This window comes from Elephantulus edwardii, unplaced genomic scaffold, assembly GCF_000299155.1.
Source record: "Elephantulus edwardii isolate Elephantulus edwardi_28Jun2011 unplaced genomic scaffold, EleEdw1.0 scaffold00121, whole genome shotgun sequence".
NCBI lineage: Eukaryota > Metazoa > Chordata > Mammalia > Macroscelidea > Macroscelididae > Elephantulus > Elephantulus edwardii.
Genome location: NW_006399871.1, coordinates 6,571,787 through 6,593,873, shown reverse-complemented (window position 1 = coordinate 6,593,873; position 22,087 = coordinate 6,571,787). Strand labels below are relative to the sequence as shown.

At 42.9% G+C, this 22,087-nt stretch overlaps 1 protein-coding gene across 1 annotated transcript in view; it reads left to right on the top strand.

The window, feature by feature from the left end:
- The first annotated feature begins 10,702 nt into the window (after positions 1–10,702).
- The window catches only part of LOC102875823 (1-acylglycerol-3-phosphate O-acyltransferase ABHD5-like), a 45,042-nt gene continuing 33,657 nt past the window's right edge, over positions 10,703–22,087 (top strand). Inside the window, exon 1 of the mRNA XM_006892980.1 lies at positions 10,703–10,755. Coding sequence (XP_006893042.1) covers positions 10,709–10,755 — 47 coding nt within the window. The 5' untranslated portion in view covers positions 10,703–10,708. The remainder of the gene's footprint in view (positions 10,756–22,087) is intronic.

The following is a 22,087-nucleotide window of genomic DNA, read 5'->3' as shown; positions in this document are numbered from 1 at the left end:
GTGTGATTAATCGCCTCTGCAAACCCACGGAGGGTCAGCTATGGGTCAGTTACAACTCAACAGTACACAGCAACATCGGAGGCAGAAAATGAGAATCTCACTACAGACAAGAAAGAAAGAGTCCACCACTTGTACCCTAGGACCAGGGATTCCTGTTCAAGTCAGACTGGGACCCAGAAGAGTGTAAGCAGGAGAGAAACAGGGACTGAAGTCACAGCTGAACTGACTACCACCCCACGGAGTCAGAGCCAGTGGCCTCTGCCCAAGCTTGCACTGGGGGTAGACATCATACTTGGCAAGACTAAGAGAGCTTTGTAACACTGACCTAGAGCCCCAAGGCTAAGGTCAGAGGGCCTGCAAGCACCCTTGAGAAGCTGTCCTGGATGAAGAACTGTATCCTGTTTCTAATCGGAGCTGTAGTCTATTAGCTTTCCTGGGAAGAAGAAATGATGCATTTGAATTCTGATGGTGGAGAAGAGTGGGGAATATTCCACGGACTGGCAAAAAAAAACCAACAACAAAAAAAAAACCAACACCAAACCAGATATGTTTTGGAGAAAGTGCAGCCAGAGTGTTCACTGGAGGTGAAGATGCTACATATTTGTTTCACATATTTTGGACATGTTGTTGGGAGAAGCTATTCCTTGGAAAGAGACATCATGGAAGACCCTCGGTGGGATAGAGCAATACAGTATCTGCAGAAATGGGCTCAAACGAAGATGACACAGATGGCACAGATTAGGCAAAGCTCAGATCTATAGCGTCGTTAGGAGACGTACTCAACTTAATGGCACTAAACAATAATAAACTTCATGAGAATTGCAGGTGAGTTCTGTGTGGTCAGTGCAATGGATTAGTGGACTCAGGAGCAGAGGAGCGAGAGCCCTGGCAGGGATGGCTGGTTTTCCAATCGACAGGTTTGAGGTGTAGACATATCTGACCTCACTGGAACAGGCTGTGGCTAGTGGGTATTGTGGATGGGGCTGTTCCCCCTGGAAGAGTTAGCAGAGGTTGAACTAACTACATCCCCCATGATAACCATATTCTTTTTATTAATTTTCATGAAAGTTTACAGAGACTTAGGATTTGCAGTCATTCATTGTTGTACTTTTCTCCCTGCCCACCCCCTCCCACCCAATTCACTCTTCTCCTTGAAAAGTAAAAGAAAACCTCTTTCATTGTAATGCAATCCCTCCCCCTGAATCCACTCCACTGTGCAGCCTTCACTCTGGAGATTCTTTCCAACATGAAAGTCTAGTGAGGTTGTAGACAAATTGGACCAATTCTATAGTGCCGGTGGTTTTGTAAAATGGTACAGCCTCTCTGGAAAACATTTTCTTAAAAAAACCAAACGTGTCACCACCCTATGATCTGTTAGTTACATTCCTGGCCATTTATCAGAGAACAGAGCATGTATGTTGACATAAAAATCTATTAGACCAAAGTTAATATTCTTAAACTGGAAACAGCTTAGATGCCCTTCTGTGGGTGAATGATTTTATTTTTTTTTTACGGTTTTTACAAATATTTTGCTTATTTTAATGAAGCTGGTACAGACAATGTCCGTTTAAAACCCATATCTCAGGCCAAAAAGTACAAATAAAATCAAAAGAGAGCAGTGTTCTGATGTATATACTTCTGCGTGAATAATTAACTGCCAATGGAGTTTAGAATTTTTCTGGGATCTTCTGACAAGAATTTTAATGTCTCTTCAGTGAAGCCATCTCTGGAGTTAGTCATTACTCTCACTATATGTCATCATGACTCCAATCTGATGTTCCTCTTCTTTTGGTCCAGACCCTCACATAAGTAGCTTCAAGTTAAGGAAAAGTCATTTTCCCACAGTTCAGTTCTCTGAAAAACTTCCATCTCCCACTGAAAATCATAGTCCAGGAGTGAAGCAGTCATGTATTAGAAGAACTTCAGGGCCAAATGGAAAGTCACTGCATTGGTTGATCTTATTTACCCCACAAGCCTGAAAATGCACAGTCCTGAAAAGGTGACCTCTCTGTGCACACAAGTAATTTTTAAGAAGAGAGGGCAATATCAAGGGGGCTGAGGTTTGCTCACCAAAAATCGGCACAATTAAAACAAACTAATGAATAATGAACACTAGGATTCAAAATACCAAATGTTTTGAAGATAAGTGTCAGTTTTCAATTGTTTTGAGCACCACATTACAAAAGAACTATTTTTAAAAATAAAAAAGGATGAAGGGAAACGGCTAAGCACAATTGATAACAGTGCATCTAAATTCCAAAATCAATCTCCATAATAGTCTATGTGTTTCCTACTGCCAAAGGGGCCCTTTAGAGTAGTGAGAGAAGATCTTCACCCTGAAACCCACAGCATCCCTTTTCAGCAGGAAGTAGCTACGAGAATACGCCATCCCCTTTTCCTTATGAATCAGGGTGAAGTCTCTCTCAGGGAGGAGTGACAGGGAATGGCAAAGGACACACTGACAAAGGAGATTAATCAGAACTGGCTTTGACTGTGGCAATTGGACAATTAAAACAGACATTGGGGGGGGTAGGGGGAAGAAGAACGAACTGGGGAGGAGGGTAGGAGAAAACAGTACAACAATGAATGAATGAGAACCCAAAATCTCTGTAAATGTTCATTAAAACTAATAAAATTTAATAATAAGTAAAAAAAAAGGATGAAGGGAAAAGAAAAAAAATGAAAAGATTATCTGAACTGTTGAATGACCCTCTACTCCTGATAAACTTCAATCACATCTTCTTCCTCCATTCCCAGTTCTTTTGGAATGTGATTATCAGCAATTCTCTGACCTTCAAAAAGAAACCTGAGTGAATTCATTGGAACCCGCTGTCTCTGACAGTATGATTGAGTTTCTTGAGATGTGTTGTCATTTTCACCTTGAAGTGAATCTCACTGCTATCCTGTCCAATGATTTTGAGTTTGATGTATTTTCCTTCTTTCTTGTCCCCCAAGTCCTCAGTTGAAGGTTTTGCCTCCTGGACAGACATGGTGACGGTGGCTTTACCCCGAGGGCCTCTGCAAAGCAGTGACCTCGGGCAGGCAGGATCTCGCTCTGGGGTTTACAAATCCGTCCGGGTGAATGATTTTTAAAACTATGGTATATCCAATCTTGGAATACCATTTCATCAAAAAGGAACAAACTATTGATAAATGTAGCAACTCTGAGGAATCTCCAGGGAATTATACAGAACAGGAAGCAATTTCTCTTAAAAGGTTACATACTTTATGATTCTAGTCATATAACTCATGAATTGACAGAATTCTAGATATGGACCCTACAGTAATGATTACCAAGGCTTAAGGAAGAAAAAAAGAGAGAGGCCGGAGAAAGTACAGATGGCTTCAAAAGGACAGTACCTCTGTGCTGAAGGGTCTCTTCTGTATCTTGACTGTATCAATGTGAACATACTGGTTGTGATCCTGGACAATAGTATTGCACTTGTCACTACAAGGAGAAACAGGGTAAAGGGCACATGATCATATCTTACAACTACATGTGACTCTGCACATATCTCACAATGAAATTGGGGTTTTTTAGTACTCGAAAAAATCATGAACGCAGTAAATTAACTACATAATACATAAAAGAGGAAGCATTTAATATTGGTAGGGAAAGGATATCAACACATGAAATGAAAGTGATTTGATGATCTGTTGCTGGACAAAAAGCAACAAGCACAAAACACTCAACCCATTGTAATCATATTGGAATATACGGATAGCTGACCCTCCAGTGGGTTTCCCAGGCTAAAGCACAAGGGAGGAGATTGATATTGGCAGACTCTTTGGGTTAACAGTGCAACTCCCAATGGACTAAGCCTCCAGAACTCCCTATTGTTAGAGAAACTCAACATATAGTGATAGGGAAGGTTCAGATTCATTGTTCATAGGGTCACTATAGGTCGTGGTCCACTCAACAGCCCAGAACAACAACATGGGATATCCAGTACTCTTCTCCAGTACCACAATTCAAAGGCATTGATTCTTCTTCTGTCCTCCTTATTCATTGTCTACTTCTGAACAAATGATTTGAGAAGCTAGACTATATCTTTTTTGCTTTTTTCATAGATGATGTCCTTCTTGTCATCCCACAACTCATCTGATTTTTGGTCATTAGCATTCAATGCATCCAGTCTTCTCTTGAGATGGTTTTTAAATTCAATTGTAATATACATAAAGTTATATTCTTATTCTCAAAGACTTGTTTTGATTTTCTTGCAAAAGAAAATGTGTGAATTAACAAAGGTTGAAGCTGCTGATCTTTCTTTTTATTCATTCATTGTTGCACATTTCCTTCCTTCCCCGCACCCTCCCTCCCCTCTCCCCTAGTCTCCTTTGCATTGTTGAAATATGCAAAACCTCTTGTCCCTGATTGCTGTCCTATATATAATGCCTGGTCATATATTCTTTTCGGACAGCTCTTCCCCTCATCTGTTCCAATGAAGTATTTATTATATAACCATTCTTTTCCTATTCTCTCACTATCCCTCCCTCATGCCAGTCCTATTTTATAACAGCAATGTTATGTAATATTTGTACCTTTGTGACTCCGATATTTCACTTAGTATAATGTCCTCCAGGCTTCCCTATATTGTGCAATGTTTTAGGAGTTCATTGTTCTCCAATGCTGCATAATATTTGTTGTGTAAATGTATCATAATTTTTCCATCTATTCATTTGTTGATGTGCACTTGAGTTGCTTCCAGCTCTTTGCTGTTGTGAATGCACCAGCCATAAACATGGCTGTGCATACATCTGTTTGAGGTGTGGCTCTGGTTTCTTTAGCGCATATTCCTAGCAGTGGAATTGCTAGGTCAAATGGTATTTCGATTTCCAACTTTTTGAGAAAGTGCCAGACCACTTTCCATAGTGGTTGTAGCATTTTATATTCTCACTAGCAGTGAATAAGAGTTCCAATCTCTCCACAACCTTGCCAGCATTTGTTGCTTGCTGCCCTGTTGAGCTTTGCTATTATTGGGTGGAAGCTGTGGGTCTCTTAAGTCCCTGTCTTGGAAATAATACAGTATCACTATGCTGCATATTACTAATCAAAGCAAAGCACAGAGCTTAGACTCAAGAGGAGGGAAACCAGATTTCTGCTCTTGATGGATTTGTCTGAATCCCATTCAAGCTGGATTCGAAAGAGGCTGTAGGTTGACTACATGACTTTTTGATATATGATTTTTATAACATCACTGTTATAAAATAGGACTGGCATGAGGGAGGGATAGTGAGAGAATAGGAAAAGAGTGGATATATAATAAATACTTCATTGGAACATATGAGGGAAGAACTGTCCGAAAGGAATATATGGTCAGGCACTATATATAGGACAGCAATCAGGAACAAGAGGTTTTGTATATTTCAACACTGCAAAGTAGACTAGGGGAGAGGGGAGCGAAGGTGGGGGAAGGAAGAAAATGTGCATCAATAAGTGAATAAAAATAAATTAAAAAGAGAGCAGAAAAAAATTAATAAAAGAGATCAAGGGATATCACAGTTGCTGTCAGATGGATCTTGGCTGAAAGAAGAGAATGCCAGAAAGAGAGCTTACTTGTGCTTTATTGACAATGCAAGGCATTCAACTGTGTGGATTATGATACATTTTGGCAAGCATTACCAAAAATGGAAATTCCAAAAAACTTAATTGGCCTCATGTGAAACTTGAACATAGGTCTAGAAGCAGTCATTCAAACAGAAGATGGGGATATTACATGGCTTACAATCACAAAAAGTGTGTCAGGGTTCTATCTTAACTCCACACATATTCAATATGTATATAGACCAAATAATTTAAGAAAATGGACTATGTGAAAAAGAATATGGCATCAGGATTAGATCAATATGCAGTAACTTGCATTATGCAGATGACACAATCTTGCTTGCAGAAAGTGAAGAAGACTTGAAGCACATACTGAAGATGATCAAAGATTACAGACTTTGCTGCAATTCCAAAGGTGTGTGGTTCGAATCCACCAGATGCTCCGCTGGAGAAGGAGGGTCAATCTTCTCCTGTGCCAGTTGAATCTGACTCAAAGGTACACAACAAGGGGGGGGGGAAGATTATAGCCTTCAAAACTGAATCTATCTCAATAGCAAAATAACAAAAATCCTCACCGTGGACCAACAGGCAACATTATGAGAGATGGAAAACAGACAGACATTCTCAAAGATTTCATTTACTTGGACCCACAATTAACATCATGGTAGCTCAAAAAACCTAAAACTCATTGCTGTCAAGTTGGAACAAACTTCTAGCATCAAAAAAACAACAACAACAACAAAAAAAAAACAAACAACCAAACCCTTGTCTAACAGAGAAAGCCACAGACTTGGGGGGGGGGGAATATTTGGAAATGACATATCTGATAGGGATTTTTTTTTCTTTTTCTTTTTCTTTTTTTAAATTGTATTATTTTTTACGTGTACCGTCAAATCAGATCTGACCGGTAGAGGAGGAGATTGCCCCTCCTTCTCCAGCAGAGCATCTGGTGGATTTGAACTGTGTACCTCTGGCATTGCAGTGATCTGATAGGGATTTAAATCTAAAATTTCTAGAGGGTTACACCTTAACATCTTTCAGCATAAATGCTGTTGGACCAAAATGAGGTAGCCAACAGGCAGGGCACATGGTTGGTCCAAGATGCTGGGAAGTTTGCTTTCAAGAGGACGCCAAAATTCAGGGAGAGCAAGGCAGTTACAAAAACAAAGATGTTAGCAAAGCAATGATCAAGACTGGTCTTGGTAGAGAACTCTGAGCTTCAGGTTAAAGAGCCCAGAGTTGTAATTTGTCTCATTACCTCCCAGGCCGACACAGGAAGAAGGATTCAGAGCAGTGCTGTGGTCAGTATAGTGCTGCATGGCTCCCTCACTGTGGGCAACATCTAAGAGCAGCATGGATGGTCGGTTCCAGACTGTACTTCTAGCCACAGAAAAGAGAAATTCCTTTATCCTAGCATGGTAATGGCTGTGCTGGGGCTATCCCCAGGGTTGGGGAAGATTAGGATGTGCCATGGCCATGGACACTGCTCTGACAGACTCTCGATAAACTCCAGTACTGGATCAGTGAGCACTTTGCCCCCACTGTGTAGTGCCACAAGCATAACCACCAGCAGATCTTCCTTGCCAGGGGTAAACTGAACTGCTCAGCGCACATCTATGAGAGCTGGATCCGGATCTACAAAGACCTTGGGATGCTTGACTTTCTGAGGGTTTTGTGGCCACATCTCAAGAGTTCTGCCACTTGACATTGTTCTCCAGGCAGCAAAGTAGCCAACAACGGACCTGGGTAATATGAGTGGGATTCCCTCAACATAGAGGTGCTCTCAGAGGCATGGTGGACAATGTCTGGTGGAGCTCCCAGTTTAAGACAAGTTTGGAAGCAGTCGTGGTTTCCACTTCCTAAACAACACGCCTCCGAAAACTCTATGAACTTTGATAAATGTTGATAGTTATGAAAAGGCTTCAGGCCTTTTGTTCATAGGGTCACTATGGGTTGTGTGTGGCTCAAAGGCAATCAAAAACAACAAGAAGTCTTCCAGGTATCCCAAGGCTTTGAATATGCCATCACTTCTCAGCAAAGTGTGCTTCTATAATCTAGCTCTGGTGGCTTAGTGGTGAGAAGTCGAGCTGCCAAGTCAAATGCCTGAGGTTGGATTCCATCAGGTAATCCATGGGAGAAAAATGGGCAATCTCCCCTCATGCGATTTACTGCCTCTAAAAAGTCCCTGGAGGGTAGCTGTGAGTCAGTTCCAACTTGACAATACCTAACGAATACTCCTTAGGATATTTTTATGAATTAGATCAAATAAGATAAAAATTTTTATTAGGAATTACTATGCCCCTGGCATGATGAGTGTCTTGTTTGTTTTTTTAAAAATCACACAGAACACATCGCTGTTCCTAAGGAACTTCTGATGCAGATGGGAAGAAGCTCAAGAATATGCACTTAAAAAGCATGATCATTACAAAACACAGAGAATCCGAGTGCCAGGTGGTTGACAGAGGCAATGAGGTTACGAAGGCTCAGAGGCCAGAGATGCAGAAAAGATGAAACAGCAGAGAAGAGAGAAACACTGAGTCCACACTTATGAGCTTGCTGTGCAGAGAAGAGAGAAACACTGAGTCCACACTTATGAGCTTGCTGTGTCCAGTGGAATTGACTCTGACTCATAATGAGTGACCCAGTGGAACAAGGTAGAACTTCAACCAAAGGGTTTATTAAGATGTAAAATTTGCCAGGAAAGACAGTCAGTTCTTTTCTTCCATGTAGCCACTGGGTAGGAGTGAACAGATAATCTTCTGATTAGCAGCTTAGAGCTTAACTGTATTACCAAAGTTCCTTAATATATGAACTTAAGCTCTATAAAATACACACATCTGTCTGTTATTACTTGTGGTTTGCAGTTGAGTCAAAACCAACTCATAGTTTTATGAATCTATTTCATAGTTATGCCTATTTGTGTTTTTCTAACTATGCATAGGCATTTGACTGTGTGGATCATAACAAGTTATGGCTAACATTGAGAAAGATGTGAATCACAGAATACTTGTGTTCATAACAGACTGATACCTAGACCAAGAAGCTGTGTGCAAATAGAGCAAGGGAACACTAGATGGCTTAAAAAGAAGAAAAGAGTGTGTCAGGGTTGTATCCTTTCTCCATACCTATTCAATCTGTACGTTGAACAAATTATCCGAGAAGCTGGACTCTAGGAAGAAGAATGTGGCATCAGGATTGGAGGAATGCTCATTAAATAGCCTTTAGTACGCAGATGACACAACCTTGCTTTCTGAAAGTGAGGAGGACTTGAAGCACTCACTGCAGAAGTTCGAACACTGCAGCCTTCAATGTGGACTGGATATCAAAGTCAAGAAAATAAGAATCCTTATCAGTGGGTCAATAGGCAACATCATGATAGATGGAGAAAAGTGATATTGTCAATGATTTCATCTTACTTGGATCCACCATCAACACCCTTGGTACCAGCAGTAGTCAAGAGATCAGAAGATGCATTGCATTGGGAAAGTCTTTATTCAGGAACCTCTCCAAATTATTGAGGAGCAATGATTTTAGTTAGAGGACTGAGGTGTGCCTGATTCAGGCCATGGTCTTTTCCATCACTTGCTATGCTGCTGAGGGCTGGACAATGAAAAAGGATGGCAGGAGAATTGAAGCCTTTGAACCAGGGTGTTGGAGAAGAGTACCGAATATCCCATGGGCTGCCAAGAGGACAGAAAGGTCTCGCAGAAGGTACAGCCAGAGTGCTCCTTGGAGGCAAGAACGGCAGTTTCATCGCATGTCATTTGGGCATGTTGCTAGGAGAGTTTTCCTTGGAGAGGGACATCATGCAGGGTCAACAAGAGAGAGGAAGAGCCTCAACCAGGTGTATTGACACAGTAACTGCAGCTACGGGCTAGAGTGTGTCAGATTGTGAGCACGGCACAGGGTAGGTAAAGTTTCAGATCTATTGTTCATAAGGTCGCTTTGAGTCATACTTGACTCAGTGGACACAATCCGCTCCATAAAGGTAGGAACCTACTTTAATGCCATTTCCCAGCACCTAGACCAGAGTGGCTGCGTAGTATGCATAACGTGACTACGAATAAATGAATACTGGGGGTTGTTTTGTGAACCCTAGAGTAGGAACAGACCCATAACTGAACCTCCCCGCAGTTTTTCAGAGGCAGCAGCTGATGGCCTCGAACCCGCATGCCTTTGGGATTTGCAGCGCAGCTTCTTGCCACTAGGCCACCAGAGAATGGTAAGGACTGTTTAATTACCAAGTTGGAGGCTTAATCTCATGGGTAAGAAAAGGCTTGTGGTCAAGAAATGTCTTATTAATGATTCCCTCTCAAAGAGAGCCCTCAGTGCCAAAACAATGAATGTTTTTCATTCTTCTCAAGTACATGGAGCTCGGGTGGTGAACCCTGTAGGGAGCTGTGGAGGTTCAAATCCACCAACCATTCTGTGGGAGAAAGATGGGCAATCTCCTCCCCTTGCAATATACAGCCTTGGAAAACCAGATGGAGAGTCAACTCTGAATTGGAAAGGCAGAGAGAGAAGTATACGGGGGCGAAGAGTGGGTTCTGGTCATTACTGTAGCTCTACAGCAGTGCCCCGCACTTCTGTAAATAGTGACCGGCGGGCCCTGTGCGTTGCCCTCTCGTCTTCGCCACCTACTCACAAGGAGAGACCAAGCAGCACCTGGCTTTCAGCATTTCCACGGGTCATTGCAGCAATCCACCAGATGGCTTATCCTGTCTCTTCGGGGCAGAGTTGCACTTGTGTCTCCATGGTAGCACCAAGTGCCAACGCAGGGCCCCGCACCTGGCAGTTAGGACTCGCTGGATGATGCATTAATACACTCATTACTGAAGTGCCTCCCTAACCGCGGGTTAAGCATCCCCAACTCCTAACTAAAGCAATCCTGCAAACAGACAGCCTTACGCGGGGCAGCGTAGGGCAGGATGACGTAAGCGCGTCGGTGGGGCGGGGACAAGAGCGTGATGTGCGGGGACAGAGCGTGATGGGCGGGGCGAGAGCGCGGCGGGGCAAGTTCAGTGCGTCGCCGGGTCGCGCGAGGGGGCGGACGGCGCATGCGTGGGCGTGGCGCCCTTAAGGGCAGCGGCGGCCCCTGGTGGCCCAGTCGGCCTGTCCGCGGGCTCCGAGGCCCCGTGTTGAGTCTGTAAAGCGGTGGCGACCATGGCAGCCGAGGAGGAGCCCATGGACTCGGTTGACCCCGGCGAGAGGTCAGTGCGGGCCAGAAGCACTTGGGCGCGTGCTTTCTGCGCGCCCCGAGTGCGGGGGGGCTCCCCGGTGGGCGACGCCGAGAACACCGAACGTGCCCGGCGGCCACCGGCCTCCTAGGGGATCGCGGCGTCCGAGTCTCGGTCGGGATCCTTCCCTCCGGTCACAGGTCAGAGCGGATCCGGGCAGGTGTCTGGGACGGGCCGGGACGGCGCTGGGAGGCCGTCGTGACCCAGGCGCTGAGGGGCCGCCCCTTTGTTGTGTAAGTGACCGGCGGCGGGCACGATGACCCGGACAACCGGCACCTCTTTCTCCTCCAAGGGTCGCTCCGGGGACGAGGGGTGGCTCCGGACCCCGGCCTTGTGTCCCGCGCTGGGCAGACCCTCCCTGCCGAGTCACCCTGTCCCCTTCTGTCTCCAGGTAGGTCCCTGCTGTGCTTGGTCCATCGGGTCGGACCAAGGTGCTGCCCCGGCTGGTCCGCTCTGAAGACTGGAGGCAGGGGCTGTGCTTCCCAACAGGAGCGAGATCCCAAACCCAGACCCCCCTATTATCCAGTGGATTCTGACTCCGCGACCCTGTGTTGCTGTGATGTTCTGTCCAGTGGGAAGCGACTCATCGCCGACCCACCGGCGGGGGTGTCTTTCAGAGGCCGTAAATAGCAAGCCATTCTTTGTTGACATTCTATGGTGCTGTCAAGTCGAGTATGACCCATAGTGACCCTTTGAACCACAGAAGAGCAACAGATCTGAACCCTGTCCTCTCCTGTGTCATCCTCACAATTTCTGACTCACTCGAGTCCACTGCTACAGTCACTGTGTCTGTCCACCTGGTTCAGTCTTCCTGACTTTTTCGCCCACCTTCCTCCACCTTTCCAAGCATGATGTCCCTCTCCGAGGAATAGCGTCTCTTAGCAACATGTCTGAAGTATGTGAGACAAAGCCTTATCATCTTTGCCTCCAAGGAACACTCAGGCTGTCCTTTCTCCAAGACATTCTCTGTTTGTTCTTTTGGCCATTCATGGGATGTTCAGGATTCTTCTTCAGCACCACAGCTCAAAAGGCGTCAATTCTGCGTCTGTCATCTTTCTTCATCGTCCAGCTCACAGATGCATAGCAAGTGATTGAAAAGACCATGGCCTGAAACAGATGCACCTTGGTCCTCAAATTGATATCATTGGCCCTCGGGAATTTTGGAGAGGTCCCTGACTACAGACTTTCTCAGTGTAATACATCATCTTCTGATCTCCTGAAAGCGGATACCAAGGGTAGTGAGTAAAATCAGAGGCATATCTGTGGGAAACAGTGCCTGGTAGCAAGTTCTGAAATTCTATCCCTTTCCAAACATTTGACACATATGTTTTTGATAACTTCAGAAATATGAAAACAGCTTGTAAATCTTTTTTTTTTTTTCTCTTTAAGTACTATGGCACTTTGTGAAATTTGCAGCTGTACTTTTCTTGCTTTCATTAAAGAAAATTGATTTCTGATGTGCTGAAAGTCATCTTCTCCCACCCCATAATATCTTCTCTTTATACGCTGATTGGAGGCTCTGACATACTAAAGTATTAGTTGTAACGTGTCAGCCAAACTGGAATGGCTAGTAGAAACTGCTCAGTGGCGCCTCCTATTAAATATGTCCTTGGGTATGTCTAAGACTATACCTTAAGTTCTGCCTCTGAGTAGAACTCCATAGGGCTGTAAATCTTTACAAAAGCAGACTGGCCCATCTTTTCTGCCTCCTGCTGATGGGTTCAAACTGTCTACCTTTCTGTTACCAGCTGAGGTGAGTGCCTTAACCACTGTGCTATCAGGGCTCATCTGGAGTAGGAGATGGCAAGACCAAATTCATCTTAAGACGCTATAGAGACAAAGGGCTGTGAACAGAGAGACAAGCTGATGTGAAGGAAAGGAGCGCTGGCAGGAGTGGTGCCTGGCTTTGATTTTAAGAAACATTTACAGATATATTATAGGGTAAAACTCAGTCATTGAGGTAGAACCAGCTGACCCTCCAGCAAGTTTCTGAGGCTGTGCATGGCCTTGGAGGCAATTGTCCATCTTTCTCCCATTTAGAGAAAAAAAAATTGCCATGTAAGATAATGGGTACGTTCAGAAGTAATAATTAGTCTTCCAGGTGAAGGTGTTTCTTGCTGCCAAGTGCTCCCCTCCCATAAGTTATGTGTCTATATCTCAGAGTAATTGTGGCTTTGCTTGTTCAGGGGTGGGTGCATCTCTTTAAATAGGAAGACACAGGAGCAGCTTTATGAAGTTGTAAGACAGCAGTCTTATTTGACATCTTATATTTACTTTTTACGTGTAAATAACTTAATGTGTTTATTAGAATAATACTTGTGTCAGCAGTGGCGATGGTGGTGGTGGTGGTAGTAGTGTTCCCAGTAGGAATTGACCCAGTGGGCTTTCAGAGACAGTAAATTGCATGGGAGGAGATTGTCCATTCTTCTCCCATGAAGCAGTCGGTGGATTCGAACCTCATGCCTTTTGGTTCGTGATGCGGTTTCTTACCACTGGTAGCGGAAGAATTAAGTTGCCGTCGATAATACTGCCATGGTTTTCAAGGCTTGTCATCTATACTGGAAACTTTAATAACTCTGCTCCCCCCTCCCCGTTCCATTTTTGTGTTTATAATTTTTTTTACAACAGTTCTATTTTGGATGTCTAGAAGTTTGTGTTTGGTGATAAAAAATACTATGAAAGACCGTGATTCTAGAGGTCCTTGAAAGACATCTGGTGGGGAAATTGTGAAATATGGGGAAAGCCCTGAGTTTTGTTTGTCCATTGACTAGAGCCATTGTTTTGGTTTATGAGCAACTTTCTTGTTTGGTCACTACAGGGAAGGATAGTACAAGGGCACAAGTAAAGACACTACCAGGTAAAGTAATGCCCTACCCTCATCTGGGTTTTCACAACATCCTTGGCTTCTGAGCCTGCTTTTGATGCACTCTTTAGTCTTAAGGTGATGGGCCTTGGGCTTCCAGGGCCCAAACATGAAAGGGGTATGATGCTGGATGATGACGAGGTCATTCATACTCTAAAGAAGCCCTGAGCAGTTGACTGCATAGCTCCTAGAGCACAGTTCATTCAGATAGTGCCCAGCAGCTAAACTGGATAGCATTCAGAATTATACCAAGCAGGCTGGCAGTGAAAGCGGCCAATTGCTAAGCCCCTGCTTCTGTAGGTGTTCCCCAAATAGGCTTATTATATCTAAGAGCAACCTTGCAGAAGCCTGCTGACACTTGCTAGCAAGTCTCTGGCTGGATTGGAGTCCCCATTGGTATCCATATGTGGTAGAAGAGATTTTTCCTTATGGCTCTCCTGCCTTGCTTGGATTTGGATTAATGTGACATGTGCGTGGCTCTTGTTTGTTTTGTTATACTACTGACATTTCATTAATTCTCCCAAGAGCTAAACTGAAAAGAAGAATTTGAATCAAGTCTTCTATCCTGAAGCTACTTCAGGTTTAGATAGGGAAATGGTGTTAATGAAGGAACCCGTTCTAAAGGTCAAGTCTTTTTGGAGCATACTGACCCTGGCTTCTCCCTTTGTGCTCTCTTGGTGAAGACAGACGTGCTTAGGTACAATTTTCGTTTTCAACATCCAACCCTTTTCAATTGCAATACGGTTGAGAAAGCTAAATGTAACAAGAGTAGGCCAGACTTCTGTGAATTACTGCAAGATTGTTCCAGAGAATGATTAAGTATCAGTTGAGCTCACAGGAAAGCTGCCACATATAATAAAAATTGCCCGTTTTAGGATCGACTGAAAAAGAGGTAGTTTTCAGTGCTGGTTTTCCTGAGCAAGCTATTGCTAAATTTTCAGGAATTTTCCCAACTGTTGGCAGGATGAAATCAGCCACGGTGGGCGTATTTGTACCATGGAAATCATCAAATGCTACAAAGAAGGGATTCTCCCCCCTCCGCCCCATGGATTGCTGAAAGAAAGAAAGGGGGGAAAAATCTGTGTTGGAAATTGCTCCTTGCACGTTAGGATGGTGAGACATCACCTTTACGTTGTGGGAGTGTTGTCAGGAGGGACCAGTTCTTAGAGAAGAACATCATCCTTGGTGGTTGTTGTTGTTATGTGCCATCAGATCGCTTGCCACTCATAGCGACCCTATGTACAAGAGCCCTAAACGCCATTCTATCCTGTGCCAACCTCGCCGTCTCAAATGCACTCATTCCCACCACTCACAGAATCGATCCATCTCATTGAAGGTCTTCCTCTCCTGCGCCGTCCCTCCACTCTCCCAAACATGATGTCCCTCTCCAAGGACCAGTCCCTCCTTGCAACATGCCCAAAGTATGTCAGACGAAGCTTCAGAATCCTTGACTCCAAGGAGCATTCTGGCTTCACCCTCTCCACGATGAACTTTGTCATCCTTGGTTAGATGTCAGCAAAAGGGAGGAAGACCTTCAGTGGTATTGACCTGTGACAGTGTGCTCACACATAGCAATGATCATGGGGAGGGAACAGGGTGGAACAGTGTTCCGTTCTCTTTTACATACTGGTTGCCACATATTGAAACTAAAGTGATGTAACTGCATGAAAAAACCACAGCTTGCTCCCAGAGGTAGTCTACCAGCACCCCGTTGGATTACATTGTAATTTGCAGTCTTTCCTGGCCTTGCCAATGCAGAGCTGTGCTGACAACCCAAAGGCTGCGCCTCGCTGGGGTTCCAGGCCACCCATAGCTCCTCATGAGAAAGGTGGGCAATCTCCTCCTCTTCCGTGTGATTGACAGCTGCTGGAGGCCCAGCTGTGAATCACTTCCAGCTCAACGGCAATGAGCTTGAGGCTTGGGGTTTTGCTTTAGTGGAAAAACAGACAAAAAATAAAAATCCACCACCACAACTATTTGTTTTCCAGTGGATTCTGACTCAGATTAAAAAAGTGGCTTTCTCTCTTGCTGGTAGTTGCCATCTGGTGATTCCCCCTCCTCCAGCTCCCAGTGAGCCCATGTGACAGGTTAGAACTGTCCCCTTGCAGCATTCTTGGCTGTAACTGTCATGACAGCAGATAGCCAAGTCCTCTTCCCACTGAGTGGTTGGTAGGTTAGAACTGCCAGCCTTTCGGTTAGCAGCCGACGAATACTTGACTCTGCTGCCTTTCCACCTCATCTGGGCTTCTCAGAAGCTGTGGCTTCACCGTGCTGCCATCTTCCCTGCCCAGACCTTAGTTACCTGAGCACTTAAACCTCAGGAAACTGCTTCGTGCCACACGCCGTGGCCTTTCATTTCCCAGTACTTTCCCCTTTTGGGCTCCATCCCTATGGGTGTCTTTCTGATGAGATCCTTCCTTTTCGAATGGCTTGTAGCTTTTATGACAGTCTAGTTCTTTTTCTTCCTCAGACCTGGAATCACTATTACTGAGCCTTCTGCCTTTCCCTATTTCCTAAATAGAACCATTTTCCAAGATCCCAACTTCACCTTTGTTTTTATTCTGTCTGAGGAAAGGACAGGATTTTCTTTCTCATGCTTGAGCATTCGTGTGCCAGATATTTGCATCTGATTCCTGGAACTTAACAAGTCCAGACCAGGACCTCATATGCCCTTTCCTTCCCTACAGACAGACAAACAAATACATCGCATGCCCAGCCCCCCATCTCAACTTCCCTATTTTTCTTCAGGCAGATAGGTTCTTTTGGGGCAGCCAATTCGGTAGCTGTGGCGTTACCTTTTGACCCCTCTCATTGCCCCGAAGTACCAAATCTGATAGCATAGCAGGTAGAATAGATGGAAAGTTTGCAAACTCTCCTTTCCACTCTGTTCCGCCTGCCTCTGGGAGCCCCCTTGCTGGGACGCGCTCTGTTCCCTTTACTGCCTATTGTTGGGTTAATATTGTTGCCTTGATAATACCTTTCCTGTACTCTGAGCACAGCCCATTCCATGAGGTACTTTCATTTTCTCGAGTGCCACAGTCCTGCTTGTAGCACGGCCACATGCAGTGACTTTGTTATTTGTCCTCAGCCTGCCTTCATCGTCCTCTGCACTCAGTGTGGTCCACCCAGCTTGCCAGTCCTAACATGAGCATTAGCCAAGCTGTGCCTTTCATTACTTCTTAAACATGTTCCTTGTAATTCGTCTTAATTCATGTGGCTTTCTCTAACCAAAAAGAGATTGTAATCTCCTTTCTCTAAAGTTCCATGATACTTCTCAAAACTTTCTTTGTGGCACTAAGATTTACTAATACAGTTATTTATGTATTTGCTTTGTCAGCTCATCGTGGACAAGACTTTTTGTCTAACTCCTCTATCTCCTAGAACACATGGGGCTTTATCAATTCTGAGGTTTAATTAGAATTTTTTTGTTGAATTAAGCACTTCAACTGTTGTACATTAATGCTGATGTAAACATTAAGATCAAAAGCCCCCACGAGCTGATTAAAGATAATTTTTTTTTTTTTTTGCAGCTGTGGGACTTAATTTTTTGAATCATAAGATAGTCAGAAAAGCCTGAATTTGAGGATAACCACAGTTAGGATCATGAACGTAGGTTGTTTAGGGGAAGGTTGGAAATAGGATTCTATTCTTTGACCTTGGATGAACCAACTCTTGCTTTTCTGTTTTGCTCGCTCTCCAGAATGCCAGTCACAGGCCAGCAAATTCAGGCGTCAGTCTGACAAAGAACATGCCGTAACAAAAGATTGCAAAGTCTTAGTAATGGCCCACTTAATACAAACAACACTGAATAGTAAATGTCAATAATTTCGGAGTCTCAAAATGAAGATTAAGGATTAACATTATTCATAATAGACGTTCTGAAATACTACATTGGTGTAGACATTAGCTTTGACAGATTATTAGACTTTAGTCCAGTATCTTCTAATTTCTCTAATATGCCTACCAACTGTGTCAGAAAAATTTTGTGTAGAGAGCTGATTTCTGACTTGTGTTTGTTAAGCAATGTACTGGGAAAAGACATACCTGTCCTTTAGTCAGGCGTTTGATGAGTCATGTAAGCGCCCACATGTAGAATGGGGTGTTTATTCTGTGCGGGGAGATGGAAAAAAAATCAGGGAAAATATTGTAGCACAGGACTGTCCGTTTACGAGGGAGATTCCCCGATCCTGCGCCTTTTAAAGTTACAGTTTAGAAATGGAAAAGCAGAACATAATCATAATAGTATAATGAAATACTCTTTACTTATAACCTAATTAGAAATGTTGTTTTAAGTGGCCAAGAGTGTGTGGAAATTGGCCAGATTGCTGTACATTTTCTTCTGAATACTTGGAAACCTCTTTCATGATTTCCCAATATTTATAGTTTATGCAATTCAGATTTAGTAATACTATAGATCATCAAATGCCTTATGATAACAAAACAAGGATTACCAGGAAACTTCTATGTTGATGGCACATACAGTCTTAATGATACATTTTTAAGTAATTACATAAAAAGAGGGAAATCATGCCTTTTGTTAAACTCTGAATGCTTAGGATCAGAGTATTAGGTAAATCTTGTTAATTCATTAAGCACAATTTCTTTGGCTTGGATCAGCTCCCTCTTGAAGGGCTCTTCCAGTGTAATCTTCAGTCTTTTGTGGGGAAAAGAGGGAGTCATCTGCTTCTATAAAGATTATGGCCTTGGAAACCCCTCAGGGCAGTTCTGCTCCTTCCTACCAGGTTGCTGTGAGTTTGAGTGGAGTAAATTGAAAAGAATTTGCATCACATGGAGAAGAAAAATACAGAAATAAGGCACTATCTTCTCTTCAAAGTTTGTAACGAATAGTAAGTTAGTAGAGGTAGACATAATTCCCAAAGTATATGCTGGTGTGTCATGGTTCAGTAGTCTTCTGTTAGGAAACTCTGGTGGCCTAGTGCTCAGAAACTGCACAGTGATCCTCAAGGCACGAGGTTTGAGTCCACCAGCTGCTCCACGGAAGGATGGGCAGTCTTTTCCTCTGCTAATACTACCTCTGAAAACATGCTGGAGGGTCAGCTGTGCATTGCTTTCAACTCATGACACACAGCATGTGTAACTACTGTCTTATACACGATAAATAATCAGTCTCAATATTTTAAAATAAAATAAATTTATCTTTCTAGAGACTGAGACAGTAATTGCCCCGTGATGTCATTTGGAGCATTAGTAGATTATAGTTCACTTTTTATTTTCCTTTTCTTTTCTATTGACCTCTGATTCTATTTGGCAAATCCTCTGCTGTGATTGGAAGAATATATTCTTTTAAAAAAATTAATGAGACTGAATGCACACAATGTTTATTGCTGCCTTATTCACAGTAGCAAAACAATGGAAGCAACCCAAGTGCCCATCAACAAATGAATGGACAGAAAAACTGTAATACAATCACACAATGAAATATTACACAGCATTGAAAAACAACGAGCTCATAAAACATTATACAACATGGGGAACCTGGAGGACATTATGCTAAGTGAAATATCTCAGTCACAAAAGAACAAATACTGCAGAATTTTGCTGAAGGACAGGCATCGGGGAGGTTGGGGAGAGAATGAGAGAAGAGTGGCTAGATAATGAATACTGCATTAGAACAGATGAGGGAAGGAGCTATCTGAAAGGAATATATGATTAGGCATTCTCTTTATGAGAACAGTCTGGAACAAGGAATGTATTGCAAAGTGGGCTGGGAGGGAGGATGGACAGGGAGGGAAGAAAATGTGCAACAATGAAAAAAAATAGTGAAGTAACTTCCTGTTTGATACTTATTTTTATCTTTAAGGTCTAACATAAATCTTAATTACCATACAGAAATGCTTCTGCTTTATAATAGTTTCTTTTTTAAAAAAAAATACTCTAAAGTTTGTGAGATTCTTTTGTTTTCATTTCCTTTTGATTAACTGCTTTTTCCAACAACGAAAAAATTAATGACTGAAGCATGAATAGTTTTTTCTTGATATTTTAAAAATATGTTTATAGGCTTACAAACAGACTAATCCTGTTGTCAGGTGCTGTTGAGTTGGCTTTGACAGGTGACCCAACAGAGTGTGGAAATTATCCAACAGTATCACTAATATCACACACTAGCAAAATCCTGCTGAAGATGATTCAGAAAAGACTTGAACAATACGTTGACAGAGAACTACCAGAAATACAGGCTGGGTTTAGAGAAGGTCGTGGCACTAGGGACATTATTACCAGTGTCAGATGCATCTTGGCAGAAAGCAGAGAATACCATGAGAAACTGTATCTGTGCTTCATTGACTATGCAAAGGCGTTTGACTCTGTGGATTATAATAAATCGTGCTAACCTTGAGAAAAATGGGAATCTCAGAACACTTGAGTGTGCTTATATGAAACCTATACTTGGACCAAGAAGCAGTCCTCAGAACAGAGCAAGGCAACACCGCATGGTTCAAAATCAAAAAGGGTGTGTGTCAGGGATGCATCTTGTCCCCATACCTTTTCAATCTTTATGTAGAACAGATCATTTGGGAAGCAGGGCTTTATGACAAAGAGTGTGGCATCAAGATAGGAGGAAGACTCATTAACAACCTGTGCTATGCAGATGACACAACCTTGCTTGCTGAAACTGAAGAAGACCTGAAGCACTTGCTGCAAAAGGTCAAGGACTGTAATCTTCAATATGGATTGAAGCTCAACATCAAGAAGACAAAAGATTTTCACCACTATGCCAATTGGCAGCACCATATTAGATAGAGAAGAGATTAAGGTTGTTAGCAGTTACAGCTTCCTCGGATCCACAATCAACATTCTTAACACCAGCAGTCAGGGAATCAAAAAACAAATTGCATTGGGAAAATCTGCTGTCATGGAACGCTCCAGAGTGCTGAAGAGCAACGATGTCAGTCTAGATACAAAGGTGCGCCTAATCCAGGACATGGTCTCCTCAGTTACTTGTTGTGCTTCAGAGACAAGTAACTGGGGCGAAGGGGGTTGGTGTGTCAGAATTAGTGAGACTGGCTCAGGACAGGGAAGGGTCCAGAGCTGCTGTACATAGGGTCGCTATGCATCGCAGGTGGCTCAATGACACAAAAGAATAATAACAATACGATGACAGGTTTGAAAGCAGGAGTAGCATCTACTTCCTAAATAACATGCCTCGGGAAACTACTAACTTTGAGAAATGTGGATAGTTGTAGAGGGGCTTCAGGCCTTTTGTTCATAGGGTCGCTATGAGTGCTCAACTCGAAGGCAGTCAACAACAAACAACATATTTTGACCTCTTGACTTCTGGTACTAAGGATGTTGATTATGGATCCAGATAAGATTAAGTCGTTGACAACTACAGTCTTTTCCCCATCTGTCTTGATGATGCCTGTTACCCCAGTTGTGAGGACTTTTGTTTTCTTGTTAAGATGCAATTCGTATTAAAGGCTGTTTTAAGTCCTTCACACTTTGAGCGAGTAGAGTTGTGTCATCTGCTTAACACAGGTTGTTGGTGAATCTTCCTCCTTCGCAACACTGAATTCTCCATGAAGTTCAGCTTCTTGAATGATTTTCTCATCCTGCAGATTGAATAGATATGAATAAAGGATACAACCTTGATACACAACTCTCTTGATTTTATGGAATTTTTCATATTCTTCATCAGCATCACAATTCAGAGGCATCATTTCTTCTTTATTCTTCCTTATCCACTTCTTAAACAACATGCCCCTGGAAACTCTATGAACTTTGAAAAATTACTCTAGTTATAGAAAGGCTTCACGCCTTTTGTTCGTAGAGTCGCTATGTATCATGCTCAACTCGAAGGCAATCAACAACAGCAACATTCATTATCCACTTTTCCACTTTTCACACACACACGAAACAATTGAAAATACCATTAATCTTTATAGTACCTTGTTATTTAACATGACAACTTTGTTATTTAATGCTTTAAAGAGATTCTGTAGATCAGTGGATTTGGCAAGTGCATCACATTGATTGATTGATTTTTTTGTCTGCTGCTTCCATATGTGTTGATTGTGGGTCCAAGTAGAATGAAATCTTTGACAGACTCAATCTTTTTTCTTCTTATCACGATGTTGCTTATTGGTTCAGCTGTAAGGGTTTATGTTTCTTAATATTGAAATGTCATCAGTACTGAAGACTGTAGTCTTTAATCTTCTTCGCTAAGTGCTTCAGGTCTTCATCACATTCAGTTCTTAGTCTGCTTATCTGGAGACTAACATTCATATTTTTTATCATGTTTGTACTTTGATAATAAATTATGTATAACTTATCATCTTACCCTGTTAATTCAAACTTGAAACTGGCAGCCAAGGGCAATAAAGTGGTAATGCGTATTTTCATGTATCTTCAGGCATTCTTTTCTTCAAATGTTGTTGTTGTTATGTGCCATCGAGTTGTTTCCGACTCATAGCGACCCTATGCACA